The sequence below is a fragment of the Rhinolophus ferrumequinum genome, chromosome 2 (assembly GCF_004115265.2).
Source record: "Rhinolophus ferrumequinum isolate MPI-CBG mRhiFer1 chromosome 2, mRhiFer1_v1.p, whole genome shotgun sequence".
In the NCBI taxonomy this organism is placed as follows: domain Eukaryota; kingdom Metazoa; phylum Chordata; class Mammalia; order Chiroptera; family Rhinolophidae; genus Rhinolophus; species Rhinolophus ferrumequinum.
The window spans coordinates 46,905,157-46,924,869 of NC_046285.1; the positions used below are offsets into that span (position 1 = coordinate 46,905,157).

General features: G+C 36.9%; 1 protein-coding gene across 1 annotated transcript in view; it reads left to right on the top strand.

Moving 5' to 3' along the window:
- The first annotated feature begins 2,089 nt into the window (after positions 1–2,089).
- The window catches only part of CD86 (CD86 molecule), a 108,695-nt gene continuing 91,071 nt past the window's right edge, over positions 2,090–19,713 (top strand). The window contains exon 1 of the mRNA XM_033129435.1: positions 2,090–2,299. Coding sequence (XP_032985326.1) covers positions 2,289–2,299 — 11 coding nt within the window. The 5' untranslated portion in view covers positions 2,090–2,288. The remainder of the gene's footprint in view (positions 2,300–19,713) is intronic.

Here is a 19,713-nt window from a genome sequence, read left to right on the forward strand (position 1 = left end):
TAATTTTCCCAAAATTAATGAATAAATTCCATATATTTTTAAAAAAAATCTGAAAACTCTCCTCAGAATTTAGCAAGCCTTTCCTAAAGTTAAATGGAAATTGCAGAGTGGTAAATAGCCAAGATAATATTGAAGAAAAATACAGAAGAAGGGGAAATTTGCTTCTTCAAGTGATAAAGAGCTAAAGCCATTAAAACAATGTGGCATTTGCATATAGATAGTCAAACAGACAAGCAGAACATAAAAGAGATTATGGAAGTAGACACACATATAAATGGGAACTTGATATATAACGGGATTATAATTCAATGGGACAACCATAAACTATTCAATAAGTTATGCTGGGACAATTAGTGTTTGTTATGTTAAAAAGATAAGATGTACAGACATACCTCAGAGATATTGCATGTTTGGTTCCAGGCCACCACAATAAAACAAGTATTGTAATAAAGTGAGTCAGTCTTTTTGCTTGTGTTGGGTCTTGCCCTTAATTTGTAAAAAATCACAACATCTGTGAAGCACAATAAAAGGAGGTGCCTGTATTTTTTCTTCATACCACAAACAAAATTCCAAACTAAGTAAAATCTAAATGCTAAAACTAAAAATTTCAAGCTTTTACAGGAATATATGGTAGAATACCTATATAAACTTGAAGAAGAGAATGAATTCTTAAACAAAAAAAGAATAATTCATTAAGAAAGACTGACACATAAGACTATATTAAATTGAAAAGTTCTGTAAACAAAAGACAACATATACAAAATGAAAAAACAGGCCACAGACTGGAATATTTGCCATGCATTTAAAGGTAAAAATATGGGTATTTGCCATGCATTTAAAGGTAAAAAATAATATGGATATTTGCCATGCATTTAAAGGTAAAAAATTATAACCAGCATACATTAAAAAATCTCCTAAAAAGTAAGTAGGAGACAACCCAAATGGTAAAGGAGATGAACAAGGAATTCACATAAGAGAAAATCTGTTTCACTATTAAGCATATTAAAAGATGCTCAACTTGACTAGTCACCAGAAATCATAAATTTAAAACAATGCTATTTCACGTCTGGCAAATTGGTTAAAATGTAAAAATCTAAGTCAACCAAGTGTTGATAAAGATGTGAGAAGTATAAATTGGTTCAACTACTTTGGAGAACAATTTGGCAAAACCTCATAAAATTGAAGGTACACATATCCTAGGACCTTGTGATTTCCCTTCTAGGTCTCCCACACTATAGAAATTCTCACTCTTCTGCACACACGTGTAAGGATATTTATTGCAAAGCAATTTGTGCAAACTTAGAAACAGCTTTCCACTGAGGGGAATAAATAAGTAAGATGGGGTTTATAGTGGGGGGGTGGGGGGTGGGGGGTTGACACAGTGTGAGGGATATAAATGATAAATGTCTATTACATTGTTTTGTGCACCTGAAACTAATAAAAAAAAGATAATACGCCACTGTTAAAATGAATTAACTACATCTATACCATGGATGAATATTAAAAATATAATGTTATATGAATATTGAAATTAAAAGATACCATTTATAGAATTTTGTCATATTATGGAAGATATATATATATATATATATGTATGTATGTATGTATATATATATATATGGAAGATATATCTATCTATCTATCTTTCTATCTATATATATATATCGAGAGAGAGAGAGAGAGAGAGAGAGAGAGAGAGAGAGAGAGAGAACAGAAAACATTCAGGGGAGTGGGATTCACCAATCTTAGAGTGTCATTACTCCTGAGAGGAAGGGAGGAGAGGAATGGATTGGGAGAGATTTTAGCTGACTCAGTGGCATTTTATTTTATTTTATATATGAAACAAATACACTAAAAATGTGAAATCAGTTAAATTTAGGTGATATAAGTGGTGCTGATTATACTATTTTATGTGCTTTTCTGTATCTTCAGCATATACTTTTGAGACAAAAGAGTGAGAACTGGGTGTAGAAACAAACTAGTATGTTTATGCCAAGATACTTCTGCTGACAGCTGGTGTGATGTTATGTAAGTCACTTTTGGCCAAGAATGTTTTATCTACCAAAAGGGAAACTGGATAAGCTAACCTCTTTGGTCCTTCCCACCTCTGGCATTCTACAGCTCAAAGGTGAAAAGAACCCACATTAGGAAGAAGTGAAGTTCTCCTAACTGGACAGAGAAATACAGAAGTAATGCATCTCTAAGGTGACCTCACTCAGAGAAGCGTCTTGCTGGGATCTACTCATTCTAAGCAGAGGTGTGGACTCCATGTTCTGCCAAAATCAAGCATGAAACCAAGGTATTTTAATTGCACTTGTCACCCAAGGCCTAAGAATCTCTTTTTCTCAGTATTTTATTATAAGGAGAGAAACCAGGGACAAATGGGGGGCTTCATTCTTGAGGCTGGAACCATAGAGTTGAGGTCATAGAAACAAAGGTAGAGACCCTGAAATTTGGCTACCACCAGAGATATTTATTTTTCTCTCTGTTGTTTCTTCCTCTTGTGGCAAGGCCCAATTTACTGTTCAGACTTCCCTGAGATGATGAGCTCAATCCATGCACATCTCAGTAAAGCTCAATAAGGGTCAGAATATCCAGTTCTTCCCAGGCCACTCCAGAGAGCCTGATTCAATTAGTGTATGGGGAAGCCCAGGAAGTAGTATATTTTTTTTTTGATATTTTAAAGTACTTTATTAAGGTACAATAGACATAAAATAAATTGCATATATTTAAAATGTACAATTTGATAAGCCTTGTCATATGTCTACGCCCATGAAACTGATACCAACATCAAGATCTGAAACACCCATTTGTTCCACAAAGTTTCCTGGAACCCTGTTATAAATCCTCTCTGCCCGTCTCCCTAGGCAATCACTGATCTGCTTAGTTTGCGTTTTCTAGAGGGAATCATATAGATTGTTTTCTTTTTTGTATGGCTTCTTTCCATAATTATTTTGATGTTCATCCATACAATTGAGTGTATCAATAGTTCATTATTTTTTTTCTGAGTACGATTTCAAGGCATGAATACCACAATTTTCTTATCCATTCATCTATTGCCGGACATTTGAGTTATTCAAGTTTGGGGCTATTATGAATAAAACTGTATGAATGTTCCTGTACAAGACTTTGTGTGAACATATGGTTTCATTTCTCTCTGGTAAAAATCTAGGAAGAGAATGAATATTCTATTGATACGTAAGTGTATTTTTATCTTTAGAAGAAACAAACAAACTATTTTCCAAAGTGATTGTACCACTTTACATGTCTACAAGCAGTATGAGCTCCCTAGTTCTTCTATATCCTTATCAATACATGATGTCAGTCTTTTTAATTTTAGCCATTCCCACAGGCATCTCATTGCAATTTTTTTTCTTTTTAAAAATGTATTTATTTGTTTATTTTCAGTTATAGTTGACATTCAGTATTATTTTATATTAGTTTCAGGTATACAGCATAATGGTTCGGCATTTAATATAATTTATGCAGTGATGCCCCCAATTAGTCTAGTAGTCCCATGGCACTATACATAGTTATTGCAACATTATTGACTATATTCTCTATGCTGTACTTTACACCCCTGTGACTATTTTGTAACTACCTATTTGTATTTCTTCATCCCTTCACCTTTTTCACCCAGCTCCCCAACCCCCGTCCCTTCTGGCAACCATCTGTTTGTTCTCTGTATCTATGAGTCTGTTTCTGTTTTGTTTGTTTATTTTGTTCTCTAGATTCCACATATAAATGAGATCGTATGGTATTTGTCTTTCTCAGTCTGACTTAATTCACTTAGCATAATGCCCTCTAGGTTCACCCATGTTGTTGCAAATGGTAAGATTTAATTGTTTTTATGGCTGAGTAATATTCTATTGTATATATGTACCACAATTTCTTTATCCAGTTGTTTGTTGATGGGCATTTAGGTTGTTTCCATATTTGCGCTATTGTAAATAGTGCTGCAGTGAACATAGGGATGCATATATCTTTTCAAATTAGTGTTTTGGACTTCTTTGGATAAATACCCAGAAGTGGGATTGCTGGGTCATATAGTAGTTCTATTTTTTATTTTTTTGAGGAAGCTCCATACTGTTTTCCATACAGCTACACCAATTGCAATCTCACCAACAGTGCACAAGGGTTCCCTTTTCTCCACATCCTCGCCAACACTTCTTTGTTGATTTATTGATGATAGCCATTTTGACATGTGTGAGGTGATATCTCATTATGGTTTTATCTGATGAGTGACGTTGAGCATCTTTTCATATGTCTATTGGCCATGTGTATGCCCTCTTTGGAAAAATGTCTATTCAGGTCTCCTGCCCATTTTTTAATTGGATTTTTTTTTTGGGGGGGGGGTGTTGAATTTTATGAGTTCTTTATAAATTTTGGATATTAACCCTGTATCAGATGTATCATTGGCAAATGTCTTCCCCCATTCAGTAGGCTGTCTTTCATTTTGCTGATGGTTCCTTTGCTGTATGAAAACTTTTTAGTTTGATGTTGTCCCATTTGTTTTGTTTCCCTTGCCCAAGAAGATAGATCAGAACAAATATCACTAAGAGCAATATCAGAAATTTTATTGGCTGTGTTTTCTTCTAGGAGTTTTCATGGTTTCGGATCTTACATTTAAGTCTTTAATCCATTTAGAGTTTATTCTTGTATATGGTATAAGAAGGTGGTCCAGTTTCTTTCTTTCTTTTTTTTTTTTTTTTTTTTGCATGTATCTGTCCAGTTTTCCCAGCACCATTTATTAAATAGACTGTCTTTACTCCAATGTATATTCTTGCTTCTTTTGTCATAGAGTAAATGACCATATAGGCAATGATTTATTTCTGGGCTCTGTATTCTCTTCCTCAATCTATGTTTCTGTTTTTATGCCAGTACCATGCTGTTTTGATTACTATAGCCTTGTAGTACAGTTTGACATCAGGTAGCATAATACCTCCAGTTTTGTTCTTTCTCAAGATTGCTGTGGCTATTCGGAGTTTTTTGTGGTTCTATATAAATTTTAAGATTATTTGTTCTAGTTCTGTAAAAAATGCCATTGGTATTTTGATAGGGATTGCATTGAATCTATAGATTGCTTTGGGTAGTATGAACATTTTAACCTTGTTAATTCTTCCTATCCATGCGCATGGTGTATGCTTCCATTTATTTGTATCTTCTTCAATATCTTTCTTCAGTGTCTTATACCCCTTCAGTACAGGTCTCTTACCTCCTTGGTTAAATTTATTCCTAGGAATTTTTTTTTATGTATGCAATTGTAAATGAGATTGTTTTCAAATTTTTTCTTTCTGGCAGTTCATTATTGGTATATAAAAATGCAACTGATTTCTGAATATTCATTTTTTATCCTGCTACTTCACTGAATTCATTTATCAGTTCTAACAGGTTTTTTTGTGGAATCTTTGGGGTTCTATCTATATATTACCATGTCATCTGCAAAAAATTACATTTTACTTCTTCCTTTCCAATTTGGATGCTTTTTATTTCTTTTTCCTGTCTGATTGCTATGGCCAGGACTTCCAATACTATGTTGAATAAAAGTGGTGGGAGTGGGCGTTTTTCTCTTTTTCTTAAATTTAAAGAGAATGCTTTTAGCTTTTCCCCATTGAGTATGATATTAGCTGTGGATTTGTCATATATGACCTTTATTATGTTCAAATATGTTCCCTCTATTCCCACTATACTGAAAATTTTTATCATAAATTGATGCTGGATTTTGTCAAATGCTTTTTCTGCATCTATTGATATGACCATATAATTTTTATTTTTTATTTTGATTATGTGGTGTATGAAGTTAATTGATGTGCAGATATTGAACCAACAGTTTATACCAGGAATAAATCCCACTTCATCGTAGTATACGATCCTTATACTGTATTGCTGAATTTGGTTTTCAAATATTTTGTTGAGGATTTTTGCGTGTATGTTTACAAGGCATATCGGCCTCTAATTTTCTTTGTAACATCTTCATTGAGTTTTGGAGTCAAGGTAATTAATGGTGACCTCGTAAAATGACTTGGGAGTTTTCCCTCTTCTTGAATTTTTTGGAATAGTTTGAGAAGAACAGGTGTTAATTCTTCTTTGAATGTTTGGTAAAATTCACTTGTGAAGCTTTCCAGTCCAGGATATTTGTTTATTGGGAGTTTTATGATTGCTGATTCGATTTCATTAGTAGTTGTAATCGGTCAGTTCAGATTTTCTGTTTCTTCTTGATTCAGCCTTGGAAGATTGTATGTTTATAGGAATTTATCTGTTTCTTCCAGGTTGTCCAATTTGTTGCATGTTATTGTTCATAATATTTCCTCACGATCCTTTGTATTTCTGTAGTGTCAGTTGTCACTTCTCTTTCATTTATGATTTTATCTATTTGGGTCCTTTCTCTTTTTGTCTTGATGAGTCTGGTTAAGGTTTATCGGTTTTGTTCATCTTTTCCAGAAACCAGCTGTTGGTTTCATTGGTATGATTTTAGACTCTATTTCATTTATTTCCACTCTGATCTTTATTATATCCTTCCTTCTACTCACTTTGAGCTTTGTTTGCTATTCTTTTTCCAGTTTCCTTAGGTGTAGGGTTAGATTGTTTATTTGAGATTGTTCTTGTTTCTTGAGGTAGGCCTGTATTGCTATGAACTTCCCTCTTAGAACTGCTTTTGCTGTATCCATATATTTTGGGTTGGTGTGTTTTTATTTTCTTTTGTCTCAGAGTATCTTTTGTTTTTTTTCTTGATCTCATTGTTAACCCATTCATTGTTTAGTAGCATGTTATTTTGCCTCCATGTGTTTGTGTGTTTTTCAGTTTTTTTCTTGTAATTGATTTCTAGATTTACATCATGGTGGTCAGAGAAGATACTTGATATGATTTCAGTCTTCTTAAATTTATTGAGACTTGTTTTGTGGCCTAACATGTGGTCTATCTTGCAAAATGTTCCATGTGCACTTGAAAAGAATGTATATTCTACTGCTTTGGGGTGAAATGCTCTAGAAATATTGATTAAATCCATCTGGTCTAGTGTGTCATTTAAGGCCACTGTTTCATTGTTGACTTTCTGTCTGGAATATATCTCCATGGTTGTCAATGGGGTGTTAAACTCCACTAGTATGATTGTATTACTGTCAATCTCTCCCTTTAAGTTGGTCAATATTTGCTTTATATATTTAAGTGCATAAATGTTTACAAGGATTGTATCCTCTTGTTAGATTTGTCTCTTTATCGTTATGTAATGTCCCTCTTTGTCTCTTATAATAGCCTTTGTTTTAAATCTATTTTGTCTGATATAAGTATTACTACCCCAGCTTGTTTTTTATTTTTATTCACATGAAATATCTTTTTCCATCCTTTTACATTCAGTCACTGTGTGTCTTTTGATCTCAAGTGGATCTCTTGTAGACAACATATGTGTGGGTCCTGTTTTATCCATTCAGCTACCCTGTGTCTTTTGATTGGAGCATTTAATCCATTTATATTTAAAGTGATTATTGGTAGATACATAGTTATTGCCATTTTATTATTCATCATTATGTTTTTTCTTCTCCTCCACACCACCCCCCTTCTTAAAGAAGTCCTTTAACATTTCTTGTAATACTGGTTTGGTGGTGATGAAGTCCTTTTAGCTTTATCTTGTCTGGGAAGCTCTTTATTTCTCCTTCAATTTTAAGTGATGTCCTTGCTGTGTAGAGTAGTCTTGCTTGTAGGTCCTTGCTTTTCATCACTTTGAATATTTCATGCCAAAGTTTCTGTTGCAATATAAGCTGACAACTTATGGGAGTGCCCTTGTAAATAACTAGTTGCATTTCTCTTGCTGCTTTTAGGAGTCTCTTCTTTAACCTTTGCCATTTTAATTGTGATGTGTGTTGGTGTGGGTCTGCTTGTGTTCATCTTGTTTGGGGCTCTCTAAGCTTCCTGGGCTTGTAATGCCTATTTCCTTTGCCAAGTTAGGAAAGTTTTCAGTCATTATTTCTTCAAATATGTTCTCAATCCCTTGTTTTCTTTATTCTCCTTCTGTTACCCTATGATGCGAATGTCATTACACACTTGATGTTGTCTCAGAGTTCTCTTAACATTATCCTCATTTTTTTGGATTCTCTTTTTCTTTTTGGTGTTCCAATTGGGTGTTTTCTGCTACCTTGTCTTCTAAATCACTGATTTGATCCTCTGTTTTATCTAGTCTGCTGTTGATTCCTTCTGGTTCATTCTTAATTTCAGTTATTCCTCACTTCTGACTGGTTCTTTTTATGGTTTCTGTCCTTTTTTTATGCTTGCTATCTCTTTGTTGAAGTTCTCACTAAGTTTCTTGAGTGTCTTTATAGCCATTGTTTTGAACTCTATGTGGTAGGTTGCTTGCCTCCATTTTGTTTAGTTCCTTTTCTGGAGTTTGCTCCTATTCTTTCATTTGGGATATATTTCTTTGTTTAATCATTTTTGCTGCCTCTCTGTGATTTTTTTCTACATATTAGGTAAACCTGCTATGTCTCCCAGTCTTGGCTGGGTGGCCTTATGTAGTAAGTGTCCTGTGGGGCCCAGTGGCACAGTCTCCCTTGTAACCTGCACCAGGTGCTCCAAGAGTATCCCTTGTGTGGGTTATGTGTGCCCTCCTCTTATAGTTGATCTTTGGTTGCTATTGGCACATCAGTGAGTAGGATTGACCCTCAGGCTGACTGGCTGTGGGGTTTGGCCACATCCTCAGCTTATGAACTGCTTTGCAGGGGGCTTACCCCACAGAGTGGGATTTGCCCCAGCTGGCTCTGGTGCCTGTTGAGCCTAACCTTTGGCTGTGCCACTTGTGGGACTAATTGGATGCTGCTCTGCTGTAATCTGAAGCTGACCTCCAGGTATGTTGGTTCTGGGGCCTCATGGGAGAGGCTCCAGTTCAGGCCCAGGTCAGCCACTGCCTATGACCAGCCAGAGACTACCTGGTAGGAGCTACAAAGTGATCCGTTGTTGGTTGCTGCCTGGGCTAGACCTGGAGGTGCAAGGGAGAGGCCATGCTGTAAACTGAGGATGGCTGCCACCAGTACTGGACCTGGGGTATCTCTGAAAAAAGCCCATGGCACCCCGAGACCTGCTGCTGCCTTCCAGCTCCTGTAAGGCTCAGCAGCTGATAGAGCTTCCTGTGGTAGATGAGTTGGGTGAGTTGGGGTCTCAGGGAGTCACCAGGGTGGAGCAAGTGGAATTCACGAGACCAATGCAGATTCAGATTTGGCCATGTGGGGGAGGACTCAACACAGGAAAGATGGTTCCTGCCTGCCAGCTGCACTGGAGGATGATTCTACACAGGAATAATGGCTACTGTCCTTCTGGTCCTCGCCCTGAACCCACACAATTCAGTCTCTCCTTATATGTCTGTGATGCCTTCCAAGTCACTGTCCTTCTGCTGGAGCCCAGTTAAGTGCCTGCGAGCAAGTGAGTTTGTGCACAGGCCCTTTAAGGAAACATCTGTGTTTCCTGCAGCCTTCTGTCCCACCAGGACGGTTGGAATCATCACCGTTTTTCACAGCCAGATATTGTTGGTCCTCCTCTTTCCAGCACAGGTACTCCAGGCTGGGGAGCCCAGTGTGGAACTGGGGTTGTTCTCTCCTCTGGGGGACACTTCTGTGGCCAAGATAGCCCTACTGATTCTCAACCATCACACATAGGTGTAGGGCTGGTCCATTCTGCATCTCCACTCCTCCTATCAGTCTCATTGTGGCTTCTTCTTTATATCCTTAGTTATAAAATTTCTGTTCAGCTTCTGTTCAGCTAGATTTCAAATGGTTCTCCAAGTTGATTGTTCTATAACTTAGTTGTAATTTTAATGTGGTCATGGGAGGATGCAAGCACAATGTTTATCTACTCTGCAATCTTGGATCTCTCTCCAGAAGCAGTATTTTTTTTTTTTTTAAGTTCCCAGTTGGTTCTAATGTGCAGCCAAAGTTGAGAAAATAGTTGAAGGGTGAGCTGCGTGAGAGATTGCCCCACATCTTTGTTACAAAGTAGGGCATTCCCCAGGGTAGTCCCTAAATGGGACATTCTCCAACACATTTCCTATCTAAGCTTCTCTTTGGTAACTTTGGTTTGCCACCATCTCAAGTGACAGAGTAGGAGAGTTTGTACTCCAAAGACCATGGTCCTGAGATGTGTAATTTCCCTTTTCTGGCTTCCAGACCAGGACATCATAGCATACTCATGGTACCATCAGATGGGAGTGAATCTCAGGACATTGCCACTGCATAACTGTTTAACTCTAAACAAGTAATATAGTCTCCTTAAGCCTCAGTTTCTTTATTTGTAGTGCAAATAAGTTAGACTAGTGGTATTTAGTGGTTTTTATACTGTGCTCTGAGAAGCTCTGGCATTCTTTGAAATACCTAAGGTGTTGCCTCTGCCAGAGAGGTCAATTTGAAAAATCACTGGATAAAATGATCCAGAAGGTCTTTTCCAGAACGAACTTTAGACAATTCTAAATGCTACAGGAATAGATTTATGCTATCACCAAAGTCTACAATAACCCATATGCCTTGAGGCCTGCCAAAGATCATATTTACCATCTTCTATTGCAGATATTACAAACTGGCTACTTGCAAGCCAAATTTTGCACATAGACAGACCTGTTTTGTTTTTGCACGAAGAATACTTTTTTCTTTCCTTAGTGTCTTTTTTAAACTTTCGAAATTTGAAGTATAAGACAATTCAGAAATCTGCACAAATCAGAGGTGTATGGCTTAATGAATTATTATGATGTAAACACACCTTTGCAACCACCACTCTGGGCAATTTATAGAACAGTATCACCATTTCAGAAGTTCCCTCTCATAACTCTTCTTAATCTTCTTAATCATTCCCTCCTTTCTCCTCTCCAAAGGTAACCGTCATCTTGACTTCTTACATTGTAGATTGGTTTTGCCTCATTTAACATTTATACAAAGGAAACAATGCAGTACACATTTTTGGAGTTTGACCTTTTGCTCAATATTAGTGAGATTCATCTATGGTTTTGCATGTATCTTTAGTTTATTAATTTTCATTTCTGAATAGTATTCCATTCTCAGAATATACCACACTTTATCCATTTTATTATTGATAGACATTTGATTTGTTTCTACTCTTTGGCCATTATGAATAATGATGCTATAAACATTCTTTTAAATGTTTGGAGGACCATACACCCACCCATTTTTGCTTTTATAACTCAGAGTCAGATTGTTTAGTCATAGGGTATGTGTGGTAATTTTAATGTATTTCCATAATTTCTTTGACTCTCCTCCCTTCAAAAGGAGGAGCCTAAATCTATGACTCTCAAATGTAGGCTGGACTTAGTAACTCACTTCTAATAATAGAATAGCAGAAGTGACAGCGTGTTACCTCTGAGACTAAGTCATAAAAGGCGTTATAGCTTCTTCCTTGCCCACTCTGGGGGAAGCCAGCTGCAATATCATGAGGAAGAACACTCAGTACTATGGAGAAGTCCACATAGTAAGGAACTAAGTCCTCCTGCCAATAGTTATGTGAGTGAGCCATCTTGAGAGGAAATTTTCTTACTGTAGTCAAGTCTTCAGAGGAGCTAATATTGTGACTGTAAATGCATGAGAGACCCTGAGCCTAAAACCATACAGTTAAGCTACTGTCAAATTCCTGACCCACAAAAAGAATGTGAGAACATGTTTACTGCTTTAAGCCACTAAAACAATACTGCTATTATGCAGTGACAGATTACTAGTATAATAAGCATATGTCAGCCTTACTAGAAAATGCCAAAGATTTTTCCAAATTTACCTACACATCACCAGTGTTCTGCATCCTTGGCAATATTTGAAATCTACAGTCTTTTCAATTATAACTGTACTGGTGAGAATGTAATGGTATTGCATTGTGGTTTAATTTGCATTTCTCTGATAACTAATAAAGTTGAGCACTTTTTAATATGTTAATTAGGCTTTTGGATATTCTTTTATACTTTGATGGAATTGTTTGCCTATTGTTCCATTCAGTTTTCTATTCTTTTCTTATTGATTTGTAGTTTCTTATGTATCCTAGACATGATCCTTTTTGTGGTTATGCACGTTAACAATATCCTCTCCCAATCTGTGACTTGTCTTTTTGCTCTCTTAATGATAGTGTTTGATAAACAGATACTTTTATTATTTTTTAATAATTTATTAAATTTTCTTCAATATTTTATATATTTAATAATTTTCCTTTAATTTTTAAAAGTTAATTTAATAATATGTTCCTTTAATATCCTTAAGGTTTTAATGTTTCTTTTAAGAAATACTTACCTTCCCTAGGGTCATGAATATATTATCCCCTATCATCTCCTAGGAGCATTAGATTTTGCTTTTTATATTTAGATTTACAATCCACATAAAACTTAGGTGTGAAGTAGGGAGTTAAGTTTCACTTTTTCTCATATAAATATCCAATTGACTAAACCCAGTTATTGAAAATTAATTCCTTTCCCTACTCAGCAGTGTCAGGTTTTCCAAAAGCCAAGTGTACACACATATGTATATATGATTCTGGTTCTCTATTCTCCTCCATTTGTCTATTCATTTGCCAACCCTTGGGTCAATGCCACACTCTTTTAATTATTATAGCTTTATGACAAGTCTTGATATCTACCAGAGCAAGTCCTTCCACATCATTTTCTTCAAGAATGACTTGACTATTCTTAGCCTTTTACATTTCCATACACATTTTATAATGAGCTTGCTAATTTCTACAAGAGTCTGTTAGGGCCTCAACTGGGATTGCCTTACATTGATAGATCAATTTGGGGGAAATAGTCATTTTTATATTATTGAGCCTTCCAATTTATGAACTTAGTATATACCTCCATGTATTTTTATATTTTTCACTTTCTCTCAATATTTTTTATCAGATTTTTGGGTAAAAATATCACACCTTCATGAGGTTTCTTTTTAGGTATTGATATAGTTTGATGATAAATTTTATCATTTAAAACTTTTTTATTGTTTGTGGCTGGTATATAGACATTCAGTTGATTTTGTATGTTGACCTTGTATTCAGCAAACTTGTGTGTTTGGTCACCTTTGTTGAGTGCCAGAAATTGCATATGAAAAATTATAGAGGTGAATTCTGGTTTCATGTCAGAGATGTAGAGAGCTATGAGGAGAGCTATTCCCACCCTTACAATAAAATCATGCTGGACAAACTGCAAACTCATAATGATTCTTGAACCCTCAAAATAACTGCTCCCAGGGCAAAAATGTAACCCAAAATTTAGGGAGAGACAAGATTCTATATGGAAAAATAGAATCAGAGCATTTGGTTAACCGAGGCAGGTGCTTCCAGGTGCCATATAAGCCAGTAACAAGAATCAACAGTAAAATTATAATAAATTGCTAAAGGCTGAGTATGAGTTGGTGTTGTACAGTGAAGTCCCAGGGAGTTTGCACCTTTTTGCAGGGTTTTCCTGTGAGAATCTCACCAGAAGCTCACGAGAAAAATTGGAGAAAATCCTGTGAAAATTTTCTTCACAACGATGGCTGGATCAGGGAGAATAAAAATTACTGCCAAAACGCTACCCAAACTCATCTATCTTCCCTATGGAACTAAAAGCTTAATCTACAGGGATAATGGGGAAAAAAACTATATCCTTAAGGCACTGGTGTGAGCCCATGTCAACTGGGGGAGGAAAATAGAAAAAAAAAGTATTTACCCTGAGAAAAAGTCAGGAATAGGTTCTGGCTCAGCACTAAATCTGGAGGAGGGGCAGGAAACACTAGTGAAGGCCCACAAGAAGCAGGTTGACATTGTCGGAGTAAAACTGAATCAATTAAAACATCAGAGAACTATGACTTCCTCACCCCCACCCCCATAACCACTGTAATAAGCATCAAGTAAAAATAAGAATGGAATACAGCGAGGAAAGCTGCAAAAGACAGTTTCTTTATAGGGAACAGTTTAAAAGGAAGACTCAAAACAAAGCAGAGAAACATGAAGCGAAGTGTAGAGCAGACACTGAGAGAAACATTCTCAGTGTGGCAAATAGTCCACACAAGGTATCACTAGAGAAATTTGAAGCCTGTGGTGCACTAAGGTTAACCATAGTAACAATAAACTTCAAACCCAACTCAACTCCAGACAAAATTAACACAAATACCCAATATTACTAAGGGCCTAGCAGAAGGAAAGGCGTGCTTATCTTTACGGATAAAACATATTTACCTCAGTATCTATTGTATTACATATCTGACTTTAAACAAAAGATTATGAGATTGTCTTAGTCTGCTCAGGCTACCATAACAAAATGCCATAGTCTGTGAGGCTTAAACAGCAGACATTTATTTCTCACATTTCTGAAGTCTGGGAAGTCCAAGATCAGAATGCCAGAATAGTTGGGTTCTGATGAGAGCTGTCTACCTGGCTTTCAGATGGCCGTCTTCTTCCAGAGTCTTCATATGGTGGAGAGAGAGAACGAGAGAGAGAGAGAAATAAAGCTCTCTGGTGTCTCTTCTTAGATGAGCACTGATCCCATCATGAATGCCCCACCCTCATGAACTCATCTAAGCCTGATTACCTCTCAAAGGCCCCATCTCCAAATATCATCACATTGGGGGTCAAGGCCTCCACATATAACAGGGGGGAACATATACAAAATGGCAAGAAAAATCAAAATCTGAAAACACAAAGCTGGTTTGTCAAAACCAGACAAAAATATGACACAGATGTTGGAACTATCTTACAGGGAATTTAAAATAATTATTATTAAGATGTCAAAGGATCTAATGGAAGAAAATAGGCAACATTCATGATCAGATAATTTCAGCAAAGAAATGTCAACTACTGTGTTTCCCCAAAAATAAGACCTAGCCGGATAGTCAGCTCTAATGCATCTTTTGGAGCAAAAATTAATGTAAGACCTGGTTTTATTTTACTATAATATAAGACTGGGTCTTATATAACATAATGTAAGACTGGGTCTTACGTTAATTTTTGCTCCAAAAGACACATTAGAGCTGATTGTCCAGCGAGGTCTTATTTTCGGGGAAACACGATATAAGAAAGAATCAAATGGAAATGCTAGAAATAAAAAATTCAGTAAGAGATGAAAAATGCCTTAAAGAGGCTTATCAGTAGACTCTACACAGCAGGAAAAAAAGTCATGGAACTTGAAAATGAGTCAATAAAAGTTACATAAACTGATAAGGAAGAGAAAAAATAAAATGGGGAAAAAACAGAACAGAGCAACCAAGAGCTAAAGGAAGACATCAAATGGTATAATATACATGTAATTGGAATCCAGAAGGAACAGAGTACTTCAAGAGATGAAAAATTCATAAAAACACAATTCACAAAAGAGAAAATTGTCCTGACTAATGAAATTGATTAATTCTCATTTTGTTCATGAAAGCATAACTTGATACAATCTTTTTGAATATTAGTTTTGCAAAATATATGAAGGACCTTAATATGTTGTTGTCTATTTCCCTGTAATTCTAGTTCTGGAAATATATCTCCTCCTGTAGTGGTATCAAAATATTTTCACACACTTTTTTTATACTCCTTCCTTAAAAAGATGGCATTTAATTCCACATCCATGGAGTATGGTATGGACTTTGTGACTTGCTTCTAATGAAAAGTAGAATGGTCAGTGTGTGTGATTGGAGATTAGATCACAAAAGGTACAGTACTTGAGTCTCTCTTGGATAATTTCTTCTGGGAGAAGCTAGGTACATGCTGTGAGAAGTACACAGAATGAGGAACTGAGGAATCCTGCCAACAGCCAGCAAAGAACAGAGGTCTTCAGCAAACAGCTATCTGAGTGAGCCATCTTGAGGCAGCTCCTCTAGCTCCAGTAAAGTCACTGGAGATAGGGCATTTCAAGAGGTAATTAAGGTTAAATGGTGCCATAAGGGTGTGGCCCTAATCCAATAAGACTATTGTCTTTATAAGAAAAGGAAGAGACATCAGGGATAAACATACACAGAGGAAGGGCTGTGTGAGAACACAGCAAGATGGTGGTCATTTGAAAGCCCAAGAGAGGCTCAGGAGAGACCAAACCTGCCAACATCTTGATCTTGGACTTCCAGCCTCCAGGACCCTGAGAAAATACATTTCTGTTGTTTAAGTCACCCAGTTTGTGGCATTTTGTCATGGTAGCAAAATATATAATATAAAATTTATGTTTTTAACCATTTTAAATGTACAATTCTGTTTTATTAAGTACATTCACATTGTTGTGCCACCATCACCATCGTGTATCTCTAGAACTTTTTCATCTTTCCTTTCTATAGTGTTTAAAACTATACCCATTAAACACTAAATCCTTATTACCCTCTTCCACCAGCCCCTGGCAACCACCATTCTACTTTATGTCTCAATGAATTTGACTATACTAGGATCCTCACACAGGAGGAATCATATGTGTCCTTTTTAAACTAGCATATTTCACTTCCCATAACTTCTTCAAGGTTCATCCATGTTGTACAAAAATTTCCTTTTTTTAACCTGAATAATATTTCTGTGTGTGTGTGTGTGTGAGAGTGTGTGTGTGTGTGTGTGTGTGTGTGTGAGACATTTTCTTTATCCATTCATCCATCAATGGTTACTTGGGTTGCTTCCATCTTCTGGCTACTGTGAATAATGCTGCTATGAACATGGAGGCAAAACTATCTCTACAAGACTCTGCTTTCAAGTCTTTTTAGTATATATCCAGAATTAGAATTGTTGGATCATATGATAATTATATGTTTAACTTTTTAAAAATGTCATACTGTTTTCTATAGCATCTGTACCATTTTACATTCCCACCAGCGATACACAAGGGTGCTAATTATTCTACATCCTCACCAACACTTGTTATTTTTTTGGTTTTTGTTTGTTTGTTTATTTTTTTCTTTTCTTTTTTTAAATTTATTGGGGTGACAATTGTTAGTAAAATTACATAGATTTCAGGTGTACAATTCTGTATCACATCATCTATAAATTACATTGTGTGTTCACCACCCAGAGTCAGTTTTACTTCCATCACCATATATTTGATTCCCCTTACCCTCATCTCCCACCCCCCAACCCCCTGTTTTTTTTTTGTTTGTTTGGTTTTTGTTTTTATCCTTTTTTGACATCCTAATGGGTATGAGGTAGTATCTCACTGTACTTTTATTTACATTTCCTTAGCAATTAGTGATATTGAGCATCATTCCATGTGCTTACTGGTCATTTGTGTATCTTCTTTGGAGAACTGCCTGTTCAAGTCCTTTGGCCATTTTTGAATTGGGTTGTTTGTTTTTCGGTGTTCTCTAAATATTCTAGATATTAATACCTTATCGGATACATGATTTGTGAATATTATCTTCCACTCTGTGGTTTGCTTTTTTTACTCTGTTGATAGATACTGTCTATTTATGCACATTTAAAAATTTTTGTGAAGTCCATTTTGTCTATTTTTTCTTTTGTTGCCTGTATATTTGGTGTCATATCCAAGAAATTATTGCCAAATTCAATATCATAAAGCTTTTGCCTATGTGTTCTTCTACAATTTTTTTTAATAGTTTTAGGTTTTACACTTTATGAAGTAAAATTGACAAAGAAAAATTGTATATATTTAGCTTGTGAAAATGTGACTTTTTAAAGGTGTACAACACAATGATTTAATATACGTACATACTGTGAAATGACTATCATAATCACGTTAATTAACATATCAATTACCTCACATAGTTACCGTTTCTTTGTGTGTGGTGAGATCACTTAAGATCAACTCTCTTAGCATATTTCAAATACTCAATACAGTATTATTAACTATAATCACCATGCTGTACTTTAGATATCTAGAACTTATTCACCTTATAACTGAAAGTTTATACCCTTTGACCAACATCTCCCCGTTTCTCCAATCCCCCATCCCTGAAAACCACCGTTCCCCTCTCTAGTTCTATGAGTTAAAATTTTTTAGATTCCAGGCTTCCACTCAAGGTGAGGGAGTAGATAAATTCTGTATTCGCCTCCTGCCATGATCACAGCAAAATGACAACTAAACTAGAACAATCATCATTGAGAATTGCCTGAAGTCTAGCTAAACAGAAGTTCTATAACTAAGGATATACAGAAGAAGTCACATAAAGACTGGTAAGAGAGGCGGAGATGGGAATGGGCTGGCCCCAAACCCACATGTGGCGGGTAAAAATCAGGAGGGATACCTCAGTTGTGGAGGTCCCTCTGAGGAGTGAGGCGTTCCAGCCCCACATCAGGTTCCCCAGCCCAGAGTTCCAGTGCCAGAAAGAGATTATCCATAACTTCTGGCTGTAAAACCAGCTGAGATTGTGGCTGAGTGAGACAAAGGGCTGCTGGAGTCCCAGGCATTCCTCTTAAAGGGCCCAAGTGAGGACTTATTCACTGATGGACTCACTTGCTCTGAGCTCCAGCACTGGGGCAACAGCTCTAATGGCACCAGGGACATATGGAGAGGAACTGAATTATCTGGCTTCAGGTGAGGGCTGGAGGTGCAGCGTTCTCCCAGGCAGAAGTACTAACAGAAGACATTGTTTCTTTGTCAAGCCCTCCCTGCACCCAGCCTGCCTGCACTGGTGGGCACCATATCTGAGTCTCCATCAACCTAGCTAACACCACCATTCACCCCACCTTGGTGATTCCCTGAGATCCTACCTCACCCAACTTGCAGGTCGACATAAGCCTCTTAAAGTGGCTTTTCCATACAGCCTCTCTTGGCTCATGCTGCAGACTTTTCTAAAATCTGTGAAAGGTTCACAAATCCCAAATAAGCAGCATCTTGCCTCGAAGTGTCCCGTACCTCTTGCTAAGCAGCCCCAAACTCAGCACTAGAGGCAGCAGACCTCAGTTCACAGCTTAGCTTCTCTCAGACACCTCCAAGCCTAGCACCATTGGCAACTATCTGCAGATCACTTTGTAGCTCATACTGAGTGACCATGGGCAGGGCACAGGTATAGCTGACCTTGGCCTGCACCAGAGACCCTCTCCCCCAAGAGTCCCCAGAATCCACACACCTGGTGGTCAGCTTCAGACTACACCAGAGAACAACCTCCACAAATGACACACCCAACGGGCAAACTCAGCAGACACTAGAGCCCCACTAAGGAGAATCCTACTTCACAGAGTCAGCCCCTACACAACAGCTCCTCCACTGAAGTCATGGCCAGTCCTCACACCCAATCAGCCTGAGGGTCAGTCTCTCCGACTGACTTGCTTATAGCAATCAATATTCAACTACAACATGGCACACACAACCAACACAAGGGACACACATGGAGCACCTGACTGAAGTGACCAGGGACATTGTGCCAATGAGCACCACAGGGCACCTACTACATAGGCCACTCTACTAAGACCAGGAGACATAACAGATCTACTTAATACATAGAAACAAACACAGGGAGGCAGTCAAAATGAGGAGACAAGGAAACATATCCTAAATGAAAAAACATAGGTCCAGAAAAAGAGCTAAACAAAATTGGGACAAATAATATAGCAGATGCAGAGTTCAAAACACTGGTTATAAGGATACTCAGTGATCTTAGTGACAACTTCAACAAAGAGATAGGAAACATAAAAAAGAACCAATCAGAAAAAAAAAAAAAAAACAACCAGAAATAAAGAATACGATAACTGAAATGAAGAACACATTAGAGGGACTTAACAATAGATTAGATGAAGCAGAGAATCAAATGAGAAATTTGGAAGATACCATAGCAGAAAACACCCAATCAGAAAAGAAAAACAGGAATAATAAAA